Source organism: Atractosteus spatula, chromosome 5 (genome assembly GCF_055471065.1).
Source record: "Atractosteus spatula isolate fAtrSpa1 chromosome 5, fAtrSpa1.hap1, whole genome shotgun sequence".
Lineage (NCBI taxonomy): Eukaryota > Metazoa > Chordata > Actinopteri > Semionotiformes > Lepisosteidae > Atractosteus > Atractosteus spatula.
The window spans coordinates 51595226-51613426 of NC_142710.1; the positions used below are offsets into that span (position 1 = coordinate 51595226).

Here is an 18201-nt window from a genome sequence, read left to right on the forward strand (position 1 = left end):
GATTGCAACTCTTGTGCCAACTGATGGTTTTAGAGTATATGTCACATCAATGTTATTAAGCTGCTATGAATGTAGAAGGGGAAACCCAGAAAGGAGAGCACAGAAAGAAGCCTACATAATGAATTAATGAATAAATGAATGCACTTAGAGGAGCCCAATAAGTAAAAGGCTAGTGCCCTCACATGCCAGTTGGATGGTGTCCATTCTCCAATTGGACAGTCTGGGCTTGGAGAGCAGTGCCAGGAGTCCGGCCCCAAAAGATAGCAAAAAAGCTGTCTACTAACACAACAGGTGCTGTGCACATGGGCATGGGCAACCACTTTTTAAAGAGACTAATAACATTAACTTATTTGTTTGAGCACTAAAATCTTTTTTTAACAGATTTCTGCGAGTTCTGGTAACTGAGAGTCCACAAGCCAACAAGGTTGAGTTAAGCCTGAGAGACCTGCAGATAAGAAGCTGTAGCAGTAAAGTAAGAAAGGAACTTAATCAAAAAAGCCAGAGATATAACACCCACGAGAGTGGAGAGGGGTGGCTAGAATCATTCCAGTTCAATTTAATTCATTTCTTGTGTGAAGTGTGGTGTCTGGCGAGTTAATATCCAAAACTAAAGTAATCCAAAAAATCAAGCTCAGTGAGCAAATTGTCGAGCTAGTAGTATGGTTAAAAGTAGAGTAGATTAAACTGTCACCCAGTGACTAGAAGAAGAGCAGTCTGGAGAGACAGCATGATCCTGTTGGACTCATTTACTGTAAACTCAGCAAAGGTTAGTGATGTGGTATTTCCTAATGGTGACTGCCATTCAGACTTGAAGGGCAAACTTTATTAGTGAATGGATCTTTCAGTTTGCATGCCATATCTTGTTCATCATGATTCTCCACAAACAACCTCTGAGAGAATGTCTGGATTTTTTTCCCTTTCATCCATCTTTCTTCTTTTGATAGATGAGGAAAACCATGACATTGCTTAAGTTTGTTAAAATAATTGCTCACGTGATCTGACCTCTGTTGTTCATGTAGGTTTTTCTTTGCTTGTCATGAACCCAGAAATAATATTTTCTTCGGTGATAAACAAATCCCTAAGGGGAAATGCATTCAAAAGCGAGGAACCAGAGTCATACACCTCTGTCACTGCTAATTATATACAGCAATGCATCTGCCAAGCAAAGTATGTGCAGAGTATCATATCCATGACTGGCACAGTAATGTCATGGTCTTGATTTTTTTTTTTCTGTTAAGTGGTATATTAATAGAGCAAATATATAGATGAGTTGGAAAGGAAATATATAGCAATATATATATGTAGGAGTAAAGCAGGAAAATGAACTGTCCAGTTATTTGAGAAGGCCTGATTTCATGTTGTGCAAATTCGGGGTTGTACTGTATTAACACCTGTGTTCACGACGCCATTCCATGCCTTTAATTCTTGTCTTGGACGTTGTCCACACAACCTGCTTAGTGTATTCTGCAGAGTGACTGTCTTTTGTTAAAAACAGGATTTGTGTGACATGCAAGACATCTAGGTATTATCATGTGGGGAACTTAAGGACATGCTGAAGACTATAAAAAGAAGCCTTCTTAACTAGAAACTAGACAGCCAGATACAACAGCATCTGGAGGATGAGTGTGAAACGATTTCAAGTTTTATTATCTAAGGAGGTCTTGTGGGGACACTGGGAAATAATAATAATGACACAGAATACAAACTGGGGTTAAAAGTAAAGAAATGGATGATTGTAACTGTTTTGGCTTGCATTGAAATGTATTTTACACATTTTGTTCTGATGCTCTTATCAATACAAATCCATTTCAGCTATGATGTTATCTGCCTACATACAGTATATGATTAGTGATTTACCTGTACTTTTTCAGAGCTTGCCAACAGTAATGTGCACATGATGAAGTGACTGTGCTTCTATGTAGGTGGTTTCATAAATTGGCATGACAGCGACTTAGGGTATTAAGAGTTAGAAAAACATGCATTTTCTAAGCATTATATTAAGAAAATTGAACATATTATCCTGAATATCATTATACACTTTGTCTAAGTGATTTATATTTGTCTTTTTTAATTGCATACAAATGTTGGCTTTTATACAGCTGAAGCTATTGGGATACAGTAGCTGGCTTCAGAGATATACAGTAGCAGCACTGTCCTTCTTGATAATGCTCAAACTTAACCAATTCTCCCCACTTCTGCCCAAATTACCACACAGGGCTAAAGGCATACTGGGTGTACATTTGCACAGATCTTTGTAGGAAATACTGTTAAAATATTTGCAAGTTATATGAAATATATAAAAAAGAAAGGAAGTGGTTTCAGTATGAAACAGGCTTGCAAAAGTAGAATGTAATTGGACATTTTTATTTTATTGAACAATTTCTTGGGGCTGCTTTTTTGTCTGGTGTAAACATCAACATTCAAATCTTAGTGTAGACTAACTATGTGAAAGTCTTTTTCTGTTTTCGTTGAATTACAAAAGAAGTTCTAAATTGAATTTCAAAAATAGATTTGTGTTGTCATTGTGAGTAAATGCTAACGTTTTTTAAAGAGTATGCCTTTAATAAAATACAAACCGCTTTTCACATTCACATTCCATGTGATTTTGCTTTGGATTTCTTAATTTTTTTAAGTTACAGCTCACAAGGATCGTTAAAAAATATCCTGTTACTCATTTTAATGTCATAATCTTCCAATGAATTTGAATTATCTGTGTTGATAGAAGTTTAACCTGTTTTGTTATAAACTGTACATACTTCAACAAACTTAAGAGAGGTCTGTCTCATTTGTTAGTTTTAATCTCAGTAAGAATGTTATTTTAGTATTAATCTTTTTATGATTTGGCCTGTTGTCTAGGACTTACTCTGCATTAAGGTACCCACAGTACCATTATGGTTAAAGGAGGAGTTTGTGTTCTTTCTTCTTACCCTGAAAAAAGCAAAAATGGCATCTTTTTTCTCTACACTTCACACAATGAAGATCAAAGAGAAGATCTCTGAGCACTTCATGGGTTGAAAGATGTGATGGTGGTATGATGGTCTTCCATAAGGAATAAAGAATTTGAGTATTTCCAATTAACTGCTTGACTCACGATTGGTGTCAATTTTAATACTTTGTGTGTCACTCAAGGCTTTCCAAGTCTTGAAGACTGAGATCGCTTAACAGTGAAGGAACTGTTTGTTTACAGTGCTGTGACCTGGGTTACCATGCCAGTTTGGCTCGCACATTCAGAACTTACCTCTCTGCGGAGTACAACCTGGAGACTTCCAGGCACGAGGGACTGGATATCATCGAGAACGCTGTGGATAACCTGGATGCACGCAGCGACAAACACAAAATCATGGATATGCACAACCAGGTTTTCTGCCCCCCGATGAAATTCGAGTACCAACCTCACATGGGAGATGAGGTGACACAACTCCCGTTCAGATTTTCAGATGCACAATTTTAATGATATAATATCTTCCCCCTCCCCTCCCCCCCAACAATGAAATATGATCAGTGAAATACAAGGGTCCTTACCTGTTCCTATATTGCATTTGCTCATTTCAGTTCCTTAGATTTTAAAGACCACTTACAGTGAAAATTCTCCATGCAGTTCTCCAGACACAGTGGAAAATACCTTCCAAAGTAGAGGGACTGTAGGTTATCACACATATCTTCCACCATCACTGTGTCTATGGATGAAGTGCTATCAGAAAATGGAAGTAATGCATGATAACCCATATTTGCAGATGATATGTACCAAGCAGTCTCCAGATAATGCAGATAATTCCTTTTTTTATAGATTGTGATTTTAAAAAACATTTTATGAGATTAATTAATGTGCAGACTTACTCAGATATGTTTTGTTTAATATGTATCATGCACAACTATGCTGTGAAATGCTAATGAAAACTGCTCATGAAGTTTATACCTCCTTTTTTGTGGTGCTTTTTTCTCAGGTGTGCCAAGTCAGCGCTCAGCAGCCAGTTCAGACTGAGCTCTTGATGCGATACCATCAGCTACAGTCCAGACTGGCAACCCTCAAGATAGAGAATGAAGAGGTAACACCAAAAACCAGGGAGAAAGAGCAAGCATATGTGAACAAATTCAGGCAGTTTATTGTGGGCGATGCATGCTTAATATATTCCAAAAAATGTTATCGTCCCAGAGAGGAGAACAAAATATGACTGGAGGGATTTCAATAGTTTTTTCTAAATATGGTTTCGTGATTTAAGTCTTACTGATTGGATATGATTTGAAAATAAGTTAATTCACTTGGTATGTACTTCTGTTTCTCACCCACAGCCCCTTGTCTATCATATGTGATATATAATTGATCATCACCTTCACTTCAGTGACATGGTTCATTACTCTTTATAGCAACCTGAAGCAGCCTAGAGCTATTTTTATGCACAGCCTTTATAACTGTCACACTGCTTTCATTTTCAGCTGTGTTAGTCAGACTAATGTTTGACCTCAGGTCATCTTGCATTAAACCAAGGAATGAGCATCTCTTTTAAAGCAAAGTCACCCAACAAGAGCCAATCCAGTATGCAGTATAAAGGTGATGTATTGGTATGGTAGCCAGTTCAGCTATAAAATAGATGGGTCAGTACTATCACCTCCAGCTCCAATTTTAACCAAGATTAACATGGGATACAAACAATAATATATCTTTTAAAATCTGCAAAGTGTTCCAAGTACAACTCTTGCTTTGTATTAACTGGTTGAAACCAAACAGCTTGTGTATAAAAAGTCACATACTGTATAGCTGTGTGTTGTAACACTAATGGGCCAGAATCATAACAATTTAAATGCATTAATTTCCTCTACTTACAGCACATATATTTATAAACAGCTCCCGTGATGGTTAAAGATGACATGTAGAGAATACTTTTTTTCCCCACAGGTGAGAAAAACCCTGGATGCAACAATGCAGACTTTGCAGGACATGTTAACCGTTGAAGATTTTGATGTGTCCGATGCATTCCAGCACAGTAGATCCACCGAGTCCATCAAGTCAGCAGCCTCCGAAACATACATGAGTAAACTTAATATTGCCAAAAGAAGAGCCAACCAACAGGAAACGGAAGTCTTCTATTTTACTGCAAGTAGATTTTTATTTTGATTTTTCTAGAAAATGATCAATACAATACACTAAATGGAAAAATACAGTACCATGGTTGATCACTCCTGAGAAATGAGGAAGTGGAACTCAAAATCTAAAACTACTTTTAAATGAAATTCAAATATAGGATGGTTAAATACTACTACTAACCTGAAGCTTACATACCTGATGGTCATGTACACTAGCTTGTACATGGTCATCTGTTTTGTGAAATGATATTTTGGGAATCAAAATGAAATGTCTTAAAACTTAAAATTGTGACAAGCTTCATTTTTTACAGTAGTTTATTTTTGTGAATGAATTGGTAAAGCTAAGCTATTTTCTTCACAGATTCTTCTCTGTATTGCAGGTATATTTACCAGATTGAGTTGCTGATGCTTTGTACGCTTCTACAATTTTACACCATGATATTTTCATTTTCATTTGTCATATCAGACTTCTCACCCTTGCTTTTTATTTACAGAAATTCAAAGAATACCTAAACGGGAGTAATCTCATCACTAAACTCCAGGCTAAACATGACCTCCTTAAACAGACCCTTGGAGAAGGTAAGGCATAATGAATTACAGATCAAAGCTTATGGTATACTAGAGTAAACTTGGCATGTGCTGTAGCTACCTAATTATACACGGAATTCCAACGATTGTCCTAAAGATATTTATAAAAATAACTTTGAAGCTTTCTGATGAACAGAATGTAACAGGACAGAGGGGTCATAGGCAATTGCAGGATATTTTAGATAGAACAAAATATATATTTTAATAAAAATGCGACAGCGTGTTAAAAAAGTGCCAAAGGAAATGTGCCGTTAAGTGTCAGTGAGAAAACTACTGAAGAGAGCCTGTGTGGGCCGGTGCCTGAAGTGCAAATATGTTTCAAGGCTGTGAAGACCAGTTTACTTGGGATCTGTCTACACCATCCCCCAATATTAAGAATTAAGATTCATCTATGGCCCCTCACGGTACTCAGCCACGCCCCATAAATCACAAAAGCTCCCATGGACACACATACACACTACTAAGCAGCTGTTCATATAACAGGTATTAATCTAATTGATAATATGCCAGCCTTCGGCCAGCTGAGTCCAGCCACACAGATTCAAAAATCCTCAGCAAGACACTATCCCATATGGTCAATTATTGTCCCATTTCATCAGCTGTAAATGTTTTGACATCTCTTTTTTGTGACGTTGTACGCAGACAGCTCTTTAGATACTGTATGTTGGGTACCATTTTTACAATTAGATATTCATAAATGTAATACAGCATGTACTGTACATGGTTTGTAGGCATATTATAGTCAAGTGAACCTATAGGATTACAAGTTTCAGTACTTGTGTTTCAACTGCTTCAATTGCATTTCAGTACATTGATTTTCTTTATTTTCAGACAGAATCTTCTGTTGTCAAAAGATTGTTAGCTGTTTAGATTCGCTCTACTAGATATTAGATTCTCTGTATATTAGACCAAACTACAAGTATAGGGACAAGAGGCAAGTGAGGCAAGACAATTGAGTGAACAGTGCAATTCTTTAACCATTACATGTATTGTGTAGCCATCTTTTCCAATGGGGATGTTGCAGACAAAGGCTATAGTATTTTTGGTTTCTGGTTCATCAGATTGTCCCCACTGGAAGCCTGTGGTTTATTGCTGTTAATAAAAATGTTCCTTGTTCTTATTTTTCTTCTGTTGACACCGTTGTAGATGAGCAGAGCGTGTTTCCCATTTGTTTTGCCGAGTTATTTAATCCATCAATTGTTGAAATACTAAATCCTGAATAGTTGTGGACTCCTGACAGTTGAAATAGGCCAATTGTAATTTACATGCGTTACAATTTTTGAATGCTTATAACATTGTAATTGCAGTGCTGTTTAAAACAGGACTTTACTGTTTTGAAATTTCATTGCAGGCTCTTAAGCAGTTAATGGACACACTGTATGTGTGAAATAAAGACTCTGATAGGAAGCAGAAATTGCTGTAGAAAGATGTACTATAGAAAAGAGTTGGAGAAAATAGCCAAAGTTATTCTACACTTTTTCAGTCCTTTTGATTGTGTACTTCAAGGTCAAATGTTGACTGAATGTTATTATTCTGTTATTTCCTTTTAAAATATTCATGAAAATGCTTCAATTAAAAACTACATTGAATAGGTGATATACACAACAAAGTGGCATTGTAGTTAAATTTTTTAAATAAATCTATTTTGAGAAAATTCATTCATGTGCACTAGGCACCACAAAGTTATACTTCCATGCCAAAATGTTATATTATAAAATGCCACCAGCTTCACTTGAATTGAAAGAGCTAGTGTGCAGTTCTGTATCCTTTTTATTATTTGCTTATTGCTATTTTATTATATGCACTTCATAGGTGTGCTCCCTTTTCAAAAACACATGTTTGTGGGAAATAATCTTTTTTAGCATGGAAACTTATATTGAGTATAAAATCTAAAAGACTTCCTATTCACAATAGAAATTATTTTTTGATTTTTAGTTGTAATTTGACAGCTGTAAAGAGATATTCACTGTTTAAGAAAAACTGTTAACAGCAAGAGACTCTCATTTTCATTAGTTTTTTCTCTTCCTGCATTCAGGGAGGTACAGTGATCTGACCCATGCTGACTGACCCAGTATCTTTCTTAGCTTGATTATCAGTAATTCAATGTCACATGTTGATCAAAAGTAAAATGCTTCTTTTTTGAGTGAGTGCTAGATTATTCACACCAACTGACCTCCTACAAGAGGACTAGTGTGCTCTAACAGATATTGCTCGACAGAATTAGTTCTTCTTCACTCTAGGCTATTTATTTTCTCTATTTTACATTTAATCTCCCTACATTGTTACTTTTGTTTTCTAAGGCTACTGCAAAATATCACTATATAACGGGCCCTCAATCCGTTGATATTCAGTTGTTCACATTGACATATTAAATTGTTTGTTAATCTTTTGTCAATGGTTTAGAGATCAATGGATAAGAATTCTATGCCATCCTAAGGCTAATGCTTTGCTTTTGCTTTTTAGGTGAAAGGGCGGAATGTGGCACAACAAGGTAAAAAATAAAATAGCAGCGCCGATTATTGTGCTCCAAGTAGCTTCTCAATATGAAACAGAAAATAATTGACTAGTTGTTGATAATTTTTATCTCCCCTAGGGAATTTAATCATCCAACATGTATCCAAATTATACTTCATAGTCATGAGAATGCTAAAATGTTATGGGAAAAATGTAAATGAGACCAATAATGACTAACACCTGATTTTTTTAATGGAAGTGGAGTGTTGTTGCCACTCTTTAAAACATAGTTGTTGTTGCTAAGCTGCTAAAAATAATTGGCCTGATGTTAAAAAGGTCTCTGTTATTTTCTTGCTGCTGTATATTTCCACTTGGCTAGCTCTCGCATGCCTGCAAGTGCAGTGTCAGCTCAATTTACTGAAGTTTTTCAGCTTTAGAGATTTCACTTTAAACCAAAATAAGGTTCCAGGTCTTAGAATACACCATATTGCACCTTTATTAGTGAGGTGAAGTGCTGCAGTTGGAACATTTAAAGCTCATTAAGCTGATCCTTTCTTATAAAGCTTGGCAGAATAGGGACATTCACTAAATCCCACAGAGCCACTTGGATTACCATCATTCACTGTGCATCTTTTCCTCAGTTTTAAAAATCCAATTTTTGGAAAACTTGTGACTTTTCCATGTATTCCAGTGAAGCTTTTTTTTGTCTGTCTTAACATTTTTTAATAGGCACTGTTCCGCTCTGTCTTCCTTGTTTCACTTTAATTTTTTGTGGGATACAAGAGCAGCTGCAAGTTTACCTACAATAAATGTGTCACAGTGGGCAGAGGGATTTAATAAAGGGTTGTTTGCCAATTTACCTGTGAGTGGCGCACACAGCAAAAGTACACAACCGAGTAACCAGACCTCCCTATCCTTTGAGCCAAAACCACCAAATGTTTGTGAAGGATTTGCTAGATGCAGATTTTCAACTGAATAGCAGAAATGAAAGTGTCACCAAAATATTGTTTAATGTAAAACTCTTACAGGCCAAGGAGTAGTAAACAAAGAATGCTGTTGTGTTCTTAGTGTGTAGTCAATACTATAGATAGTACAGATTAGATTATCTCTACCTATTCCAAACAGAATACACTAACTGTACATTGAAAATAAACACAATAGTAAATATTAATGTAAAATACTAGTGTCAGTACCTTCTGGAATATGCAAACCTGAATTAATAGAGGCTGCTATTGATAATTTTTATAATTAGAAAAGAACTTTAATTTTGATCAGCTACCTAATGTTGTTTAATCTTGAAAGAAATTAATGTTACTTTTAGTAGTTCAAAGCAATTCTGTTAAAGGTTTTTTCATCCACCTTGTATAGGTGTGTCTTCTCTAGTTTTGTATGTTCACTTAATGTTCATAAATATACTTCAGTGTGGTCTCAGTTTCACAGGTCATTGGTTTTATGCATTGCTTTGTGCAAGCTTGAGCTCTGCACATTTGAGCCTCAAATGCTGCCTGCACTGATAAAATGGCCAATTGGATTCAAATGGCAATTATTCTAAATCTAAATCAAGCGTACTTTAGTAAATTAATTTGTATCTGTTTATATTACTGTTTGTTTTGCTCTATGAACTACCATTATGTGCCAACAACGTAAATCATTTTGAAATCAACTCTGCTGTTCAAACAAGAAATATTTGCTTTCAGTGGCTTTTTTGTATTAATTACATGGCAAATAATGCATTATTCATGCAGCACACACAGCCATACTTTTTAAAACTCTTGTTACAGTATCAGTACAGATTCATGCAGGTAGCCCAGTCAGTCCTGCTTTCTCAAACTAATTTGACATTGACATTGCATTTCAGTCTTTAATCTTCCTTTCATTCTGATTTATTTAATTTTTGTAGGCCTAGCATCACATAGGACAGACTCTCAGAAAAGGTCTCACCTAATATCTGTTTCCCATTGCAGTAATTGTGTTTTTGTATTTGGTGTTTGTGTTTTCATCATTTTTCTTAGGCCCCCAACACTTCCCCCTAAACCACAGAAAATGAGGAAGCCTAGACCTCGATCAGTGTATAATCATAAACTGTTTAACGGCAATATGGAAACATTCATCAAGGTACTCACTGGTGTGCTTGAGAGTCCCTGAATGCTAAATGGATTGGTGGCTTAGACTTACCTTCACAGCTCTCCCTCATCTTATGCCTTCTGATTAATCTCACTTGCACTTTCTTTCCATGGCTTTTCAGATTCAGGCTGTTGTGGTTGCAGCTGGGAAAGCTTCTGTGCAGGGAAAGTGAGATAACCCAAAACTGGTACTTTTTTTTTGTAGTTTACGGCCTTTTCTATACCGGATACTGAACAACAGGCCGAAAGTATAACTTTTGTCAAGTACATTCATGAATGCGACGCCACTGAAAATGCATGCCCAGCGTATGCTGGAGGGATTTTCAAATCCCTTCCCGTTATAATCATTTCCAGTTTAGAATGACTGATTCTGCATACGTATTAAACCATAAGACAAGCAATTCTCTGCAGACGCCCTAGCCAAAAAAAATAGGAGCACGGGGATGGCGCAGTACAGTGATTAAGAAGCTAGGGAGTGCAAGAGAGAAGCATGCTGTTATGACATTTTACATAAAAATGTTATGGACATTTCCCCATAAACGGCGAAGTGCGATTTACCATTTGTTTAGTAATGATTTGAACCGTCATTGCGTATTTTATGGATGGATTTTGTCCATTCCGTTTCGTAAACGGACTTGAATGGTCCAAAAAGGTTGATTTTTTTTTCGGATTCTGGCAAATTTTTCATGTCTCCTAAGCCAAGGATGTACCCCAGCAGTGGGCTTTCCTGCACGCAGTTTCCGGTTGACAAAGTTAACTTCCGATTCCGATTATAACTCTGGAAGTGCAGGACTGGTTTCGATCAGCTGTTAACACGTTTCCCTGCATCTCAAGCCATAAAGCTGCCATTGCATTTAGCTTCCTGGCCTCTCTGACGGGAAAGGTCCGTTTGCTTCTTTAACTTTTTTGGTTCTTGCTTCCCCTCTTTTGTTCCCCTGCTGTGCTGCTTTCTTTACCAGAGGAAGACGGAATGCTCGTACCAGAAACCAGGTACTATCTGAAAGAGAAATCTAGTGTTGAAAGCTAAGGTTTAAACAAGGACACTAAACTCTCTTCTGCCTTTTCTGTGTCTCATTCAAGCATACTAATACGCCAAGTGTATTTTATAATGCATTTCAGCATTAAATCCCAGCGTTAAATTCTTGTCCATTTTCCAGATAGAAATCTGCAGTGGATCTGATCTTTGGAAGCCTGAATCTAACAATAACATCTATTTAAAAAAAAATCCAATATAAAGGTTGCCGCAACTTAGAAAGCACATCCATAAGAAAAAAATGCGCAATAACTTAAACAGATTTACAGTGATTTTAATTTTTTTTAACTTCGTATGCAGAACTATGAATGCTAATTGTGATTACGCTAATTAACATTTAGTGTAGCCTGATGCATACAAATGTAACTTATTATAAAGTGTCTTCATTCAGCAGAGATAAATAAGCATTAAAAGGATTTGAATAACTAAAAAGTGTGATTTGCATTTCTAGAATTATTGAACTCTTTATGTTTTTATTTAAGGACTCAGGTCAAGTCATACCCCTTGTTGTGGAAAGCTGCATTCGGTACATCAATCTGTATGGTAAGCATAACCAATACCACTATTGCAACAATAAGAAGTTAGAAGTAAATATGTGACATAAGAAGTTAATATTTGAATTATCTTCTATTCTGAATGAATTTCCTTGAATTGTTCAGTAAGGGTTTTTCATAAAAATTATTTTAAAGATATGAGTTACTGCTGGTGGTTCGTATTTAAAAATAATCTATAGGACCCTTTTATTAGGAACTAATAAAAGTTCCTGTGGGATAATAATCAAGCTATTTCAGTGTAATAAAAAATTTCTAGTCTACATACCTCGACATCTGTGCTTTTGAGTGTTTTCCATATGTTGTAGTAATGATAGAATCTGTGTAAAGATTTACATAGACTCACATTACTGCTGTCACAAGTAAGTCATAAAAATTTTCAGGCTGTAAAATGACACGGTTCTGAAATTGTTTCCCATTCTCTTTTTTCATTCGTCTTCTTGGTGGCGAAATTTTAAACATTGCCTGTCAGGAGTGCTCCTTGAAGAAGGTGACAGTCACCTTAATTAAAAAAAGTTACTGTCTCAAATAGTGGAACTGCTTTTTATATTTATTTTGTGTTCCCAGCTACTTATTCTTTTCAGCCTGCCAGTTTACTTCATCTTCACATCTATTATTAACGATTATTCATATCTTATAAAGATTGATAAATATCCTTAGTTCCACAACAAGGCAGTTAGTAAATCATATAACCTCAAATCCATTTAATTCAAATTAAAACACCACCATCCTAAGTTTTCTTGACTTCATTTTTTAACTTGGAGCATGTGTTATGTGTCAGTTGGAAGATAAATTTTGCCCATTTGCCCTTACCTGCATTATCTTTTGTGCATGTATTTTAACTTTGTTATTCAGCTTTAATTTACCTTAAACTATAATAATTTAAAAGGATTTAGAATAACCCACTTAAAAATAGCAAGAAATAATCAATTAAACCAGAAAGATGTTTTGATATCAGGTGAATATGTTGAGATATTGAGAGAAGCTGTCTCTCAGTTTGATGTAATTTTCCAGCTCCTGTGTGATGTGATTATAACAATTTAAAGCAGTTTTCAGTTCTTGTTCTGTGCTGTGCAGGTTTCTGGATTGATTTCAATTGTCAAATGCATCAGTGTCAAGATAATAATCCAGTTGACATGAGTCAATATTTTTCTTTTTTCAGGTCTTCAACAGCAGGGTATATTTAGAGTTCCGGGATCTCAGGTTGAAGTCAACGATATTAAAAATTCATTTGAAAGAGGTTAGTCTGCACTGCAGGAGGTTTGTATGTCTCATTTCCAAAACCTGTCTGTCTGCAAAATAAATGCCAGTCCTCCATTTCCATTAATGTAGAACAATAGTGTTTCACTCTCCCATGTTATTCTTTCCTTTTTTCTCAAACTAATTTATCATGGGAGATGTAGATGTTAAGAAAGAATGTAAAGGAAGATTAAAAAATCAGCAAAAAATAGTACATTTACTGTGTTGCAGTACCAATTTCCAAAAGATTTAATTTCCTACACATTAGGTATAAATATTGAGAACCCATGAAATAATATAATGACCTGTAGTTCATTCAGCTGATTTACTTTCACCTGAGGTTGCAATGAGATCATGAGTTTTGGGACATAGATATTCCACTGGTTCGTCCGGTTTTCTGGATTGAGATTTGATTGTTCTGACTAGTGTAGGAGATGGGATTCTGCCTCATGGTCTTCAAATCAGACATTCACTTAGTTTGTTCATTTGACCAGTGATTCCTAATATCCCAGTCAGTAAGATCATGATTTTATGGGAATGTGAATATTAATAACCTCTGGTGTTTTCAAGAGTCATGGAAATGTTAATCAGCTCTGACCATTTCACAACACTGAGAAACAGAGCCATCTAAATGAACTTCCAATTCTGTTTGCAATTGGGATTTCTGCCTCACATCAGTTTTTTGCCCCAGGGTTCTGTTCATTTTCTCCTCACGTTTCTGATTGGTTTCTCCAGGTGTTCTTCCCATATTTCGAAGACATGCTGGCTGGGTGAATTAATCTCTGAATTGTTGCTGTATGTGTATGTGTGCCCTGCAATGGCCTGGAGTCCAGGGTTTAGACCAACCCTGTGCCACCTGTGTCTGGAATAGCCTCTAGGTTATTGTGACCAGGAGGGACAGTGGATGGCAGGACATACAGTAGATGTCCGCTCAGTTAAAGTTAGTGAGACTATAGTAGTTCCGGATTGTATAATTTCTTTTGGGATTGGGCTGTAGTACTTACAGTACCATTTATCTTTCAAGAAGTGCCATTGCTTCCTTATAACATTTTTCAGGAATACAGCAGTGTATTGTTATATTATAACACTTTTAGGGCTTTGATTAGTAGTTTCTGATTGGGTTTATGGAAATATACACCCTGCTATGTTGTTGATGTAATAAGCAATCTATATATTAATATTATGTTTCAATAAAATAAGACATTTATTCTGTGTTATTTTGGTTGTCTCAGGTGAGGACCCACTGACAGATGATCAAAATGAACATGACATAAACTCAGTGGCTGGAGTCCTGAAGCTTTATTTCAGGGGACTGGAAAATCCACTGTTTCCTAAGGAGAGGTTCCTGGACTTGATGTCAACAATCAGTAAGTATTCTTCATCTCAAAAAGGAAATCTTAAATAAATTGCTACATTTTCTTATAAGGCTTTAATTGACAACTACTATAAGATTTCTTATAGTCCTCCTATAGTCATGAACATTATTTTCCTCTAAAGTGTCCATCTTGCTTTTTCTATACTATATTATCCAGAGAACTGAATATGACTAACATCAGATGATGATGGTTATCTATTTATGTATTTATTATTATTTTTCCTTGGTCTCCTTGCATTTACATCTCTCTAGTTATAACACTTAGCCTTAACTTCACTTTTCTTTTTTTCCCCAGAAGGTTGAAGAATTGCCACAGTACTTTGTCTCTGTCCGTAACCTTGTGCTCTTAAGGAGTTTTATTTATTATGTAAACCTGTAAACACTAAGCAAAGACAGAACTTTTCAGGATGTCCATATTACAGTGGAGTCACTAGAAAATCCAGATGCACTGCACCCCAAAGCTCATGAATACATATTGGGAATCTGCTCCTTTACAAATGTTTCATAGAACCTGTGAAAACTATTTTGAGCCTAAGACCTTTACTCTTGATTTCATATAAGGAAAACTATGATGGAGATTGGGAGCACATCAGTTATTCTCATCGGATCCAGTGCAAGAAACCGTTTTATGGCCCAGCTACCTCTATCACTTAATTAGCCGTTTGTTCTACAGAAAGGAAACCATGTGTCTGTAAATGATTTGCAAGAGTATTAGTCATGCTATTTCTCTTGACAAGTTTACATAAATCACTCATCTTTCACCCAGCATCTTATGTGAATTCTGGCATTAGTTTACCCTAAAAGTGTGGTTGTGTTAAGATCATTATTTTACAGTTAAGTAGTAACTTGACTGAATGAAAGCTGCAATATTTTTATAAGACTTTTTGTGTAATATTAAATGAATCAATGGGTATTATTTTGTCTTCTAGAACTGGAATCTCCTGCTGAAAGAGTGCATCATATCCAACAGATTATTGTGACTCTTCCTCGGACTATCATCATTGTCATGAGATACCTTTTTGCATTTCTTAATCAGTAAGATTGAAATTAATTTCATTTTCTGCAGCTCAAAAACAATTCATTTGCCACATACTAGATTCCCAGCTATGTCATCTTATTGCTGTCTGATGTGATTTTGTCTAGTTTTCTGGGGCTTCCAGGGGATACGATATGATGGTAAATGCAGAGGAAAATGTAGCATAAAGATTGCAGGCCACTGCATTCCATCTGACATTGCATTTTATCAATGCTTTTGAGTATAACGTTGAAGCCCCAGAATGATCTTATAAATGGGAAAAGATCACACACTTCATTCTTGATAAAATGTTTTGTAGAATTATAAACCACAGGGAAGATCAAATTATAAATAACAATTTCTGCTGAGTACAAATACAATAACTTTCAAACTGTTAAGAAAACAATTGCAGAGAAATGGGTGTTGTAATCCATGTAGAAAACATAGTAGACCTCATTTTTATTATATTTTCATTGACCTAGTGCTATCTTTGCTTGACTGCACACCAAAACAAAAATGATTTTATTTCCACCCTTATTCCTTACTTAAAGCTGTCAAAGAGTGTGCATTTCCCTCCCTGTTTTTTTTCAAAGCTATCAATTACAGCCTTAGAAGACCTCCTTATTTTTATTACATTTTCATTGACTTGGTGCTGTTTGTACTTGTCTGCACAGCAAAAGATGATTTTATTTCCACATTTTGAGTCTTATTCCTTATTTAAAGCTGTCAAAGACTCAGTGCACATTCTTTTTTGTCTGGTTGTTTCATAAATTTGAATAAGAGCTCTTGTGAAAAAAAAACTTACAGTTCATCTCCTCAAAAACTTTCTTATTCAGGATAGACACTCATTATAAATGGTGTTTACTTCACTGAGTGAAAGTGGAGCAACACTTTTTTTTCAGTTTTGAGTATGAGCCATAGTAGAAAAGTAGTGGCAAAAGAAAGATGGTCTGTTCCATAATATGCTCTTATTCTTGGTATGTATAATATACTACTTCCAGAGCTGTTACTGCTTCTCTTCCAGCTTATCACAATACAGTGATGAAAACATGATGGATCCCTATAACTTAGCCATTTGCTTTGGACCCACACTGATGCCCATCCCTGATGGTCAGGACCCAGTTGCTTGTCAGGCCCATGTCAACGAGGTCATCAAGACAATTATAATTCACCACGAGTCCATCTTTCCCAGCCATAGGGAGCTAGATGGGCCAGTGTATGAGAAGTGCATGACTGGAGGTGAAGAGTACTGGTAAGCTAAGTGAAATGTATTTGAACCCGTATGTACCCGTTGAATACGTGTACCCGTATTCAAAATGTATTTGAATGTTTTTAGAAGAGACAAATTATTTGCTTTCATGGTCGGTGTACTTTATTGTTAGTTTCAAACAACTAAACTTCAAGATGAAGCAATTTGCCTCCTTTCGTTCCTAATTTTTGCTTGTGCCTCTTACTTCTGGTGAAACCTAATGGTTTTATACCAGACATTCTGTTCATTCTGTGTTATGACATGGAATCACTTCTCATTTATAAAAACTCTTGCTCAAAAACTATTTTAAGATGGATCTATGGAGCAATCAGTTCAATAGAGGAAGCATTTTAATGGTCAACAGATGTACAATGTGCTGTTTCTTGCATGTGTGTTGTGGCACACAATACACGTGCTACCCATTGTACAGAATTCATCAGCATGTCTCGAGGAGCAGTTACCTTTTATTGATCACAATAAGTATAGGACTTTGAAGCATCAAAAATATGATTCTATCAAAATTAAACAGATGAACAATTATGTAGGATTCATGGGCTCCATTAATTAAAAACCTAGCATACCATTTGTGTTGCTCTCTTCATTGCTGTTGTCTGAGCCATTTCCATGGGTTTTCCCTGCAGTGACAGTCCTCACAGTGAGCCAGGAACTATTGATGAAGTGGACCATGACAATGGCACTGAGCCTCATACCAGTGATGACGGTGAGTTCCAGTGGACCTTGTAAAAGCAAATTCAGGTGACTGATATCACAAGGCTATTCAGTACTCTTGCAATTCCTGTATAAAAGTATATATTTTTATATTTTTGTGTTTTCTTATAGAATGTTTCAAGGTTTTATTTCTAAAGGGTATTGATTTTATTTACATATTTGCTAATATAATATGATTCCAATTTCTTGTTCATGGGAAAGGTCCTGCATTTCTGGTTTCTCTGCAGTCTTTCTTAGATGTGTAATGAGCAACTTACCATCAGCTCATTTAAGCATTTAAGGACAGTGCCTTCTGCTGTCCACTTAACCATATTGCACCTAATAAAACAAATTGCTTCTCTTAGTCACTGCACAACTACTAGAATAGTGACAAGAATCATACATGTGGAGTTTAAACCAAATCTTTGCCGAATTACTTTGAGAGTGAGTATTCGCTGTGTATTTTATGATAAATAAATGGTGCAATTTCATTTTTTAATCAAAATCGTGCTATTTCATTTTCATAACCCTCAGTTATTAAAACGTCACTGAACATATTTATCTCCCAGGATAAGTGGAAATAAGTTGGCAGTCCTAAGAATCTTTATTCTCAGGATTTGTGAAGAGTTTCAGTACTTAATTGTAACCCGATAATTATGGTGAATGGCATAGAAATTAAATGTCTGTTTTAATCAGTTGTGGTGTCTTCCTATAAAAATGTAAAAAAAAAACACATAATACCACAGTTTCCTGTGAAAAAAGAGGAATCAGCAAAGTAAGGGAC

The 18201-nt window shown here is 35.8% G+C and overlaps 1 protein-coding gene across 1 annotated transcript in view; it reads left to right on the forward strand.

Moving 5' to 3' along the window:
* The window catches only part of srgap3 (SLIT-ROBO Rho GTPase activating protein 3), a 102614-nt gene that overhangs the window by 68834 nt on the left and 15579 nt on the right, over positions 1-18201 (forward strand). The window contains exons 7-18 of the mRNA XM_088917175.1: positions 3188-3409; positions 3945-4046; positions 4895-5092; positions 5577-5661; positions 8134-8161; positions 10137-10239; positions 11763-11823; positions 12994-13071; positions 14303-14437; positions 15375-15480; positions 16485-16712; positions 17351-17430. Coding sequence (XP_088773301.1) covers positions 3188-3409; positions 3945-4046; positions 4895-5092; positions 5577-5661; positions 8134-8161; positions 10137-10239; positions 11763-11823; positions 12994-13071; positions 14303-14437; positions 15375-15480; positions 16485-16712; positions 17351-17430 — 1426 coding nt within the window. The remainder of the gene's footprint in view (positions 1-3187; positions 3410-3944; positions 4047-4894; positions 5093-5576; positions 5662-8133; positions 8162-10136; positions 10240-11762; positions 11824-12993; positions 13072-14302; positions 14438-15374; positions 15481-16484; positions 16713-17350; positions 17431-18201) is intronic.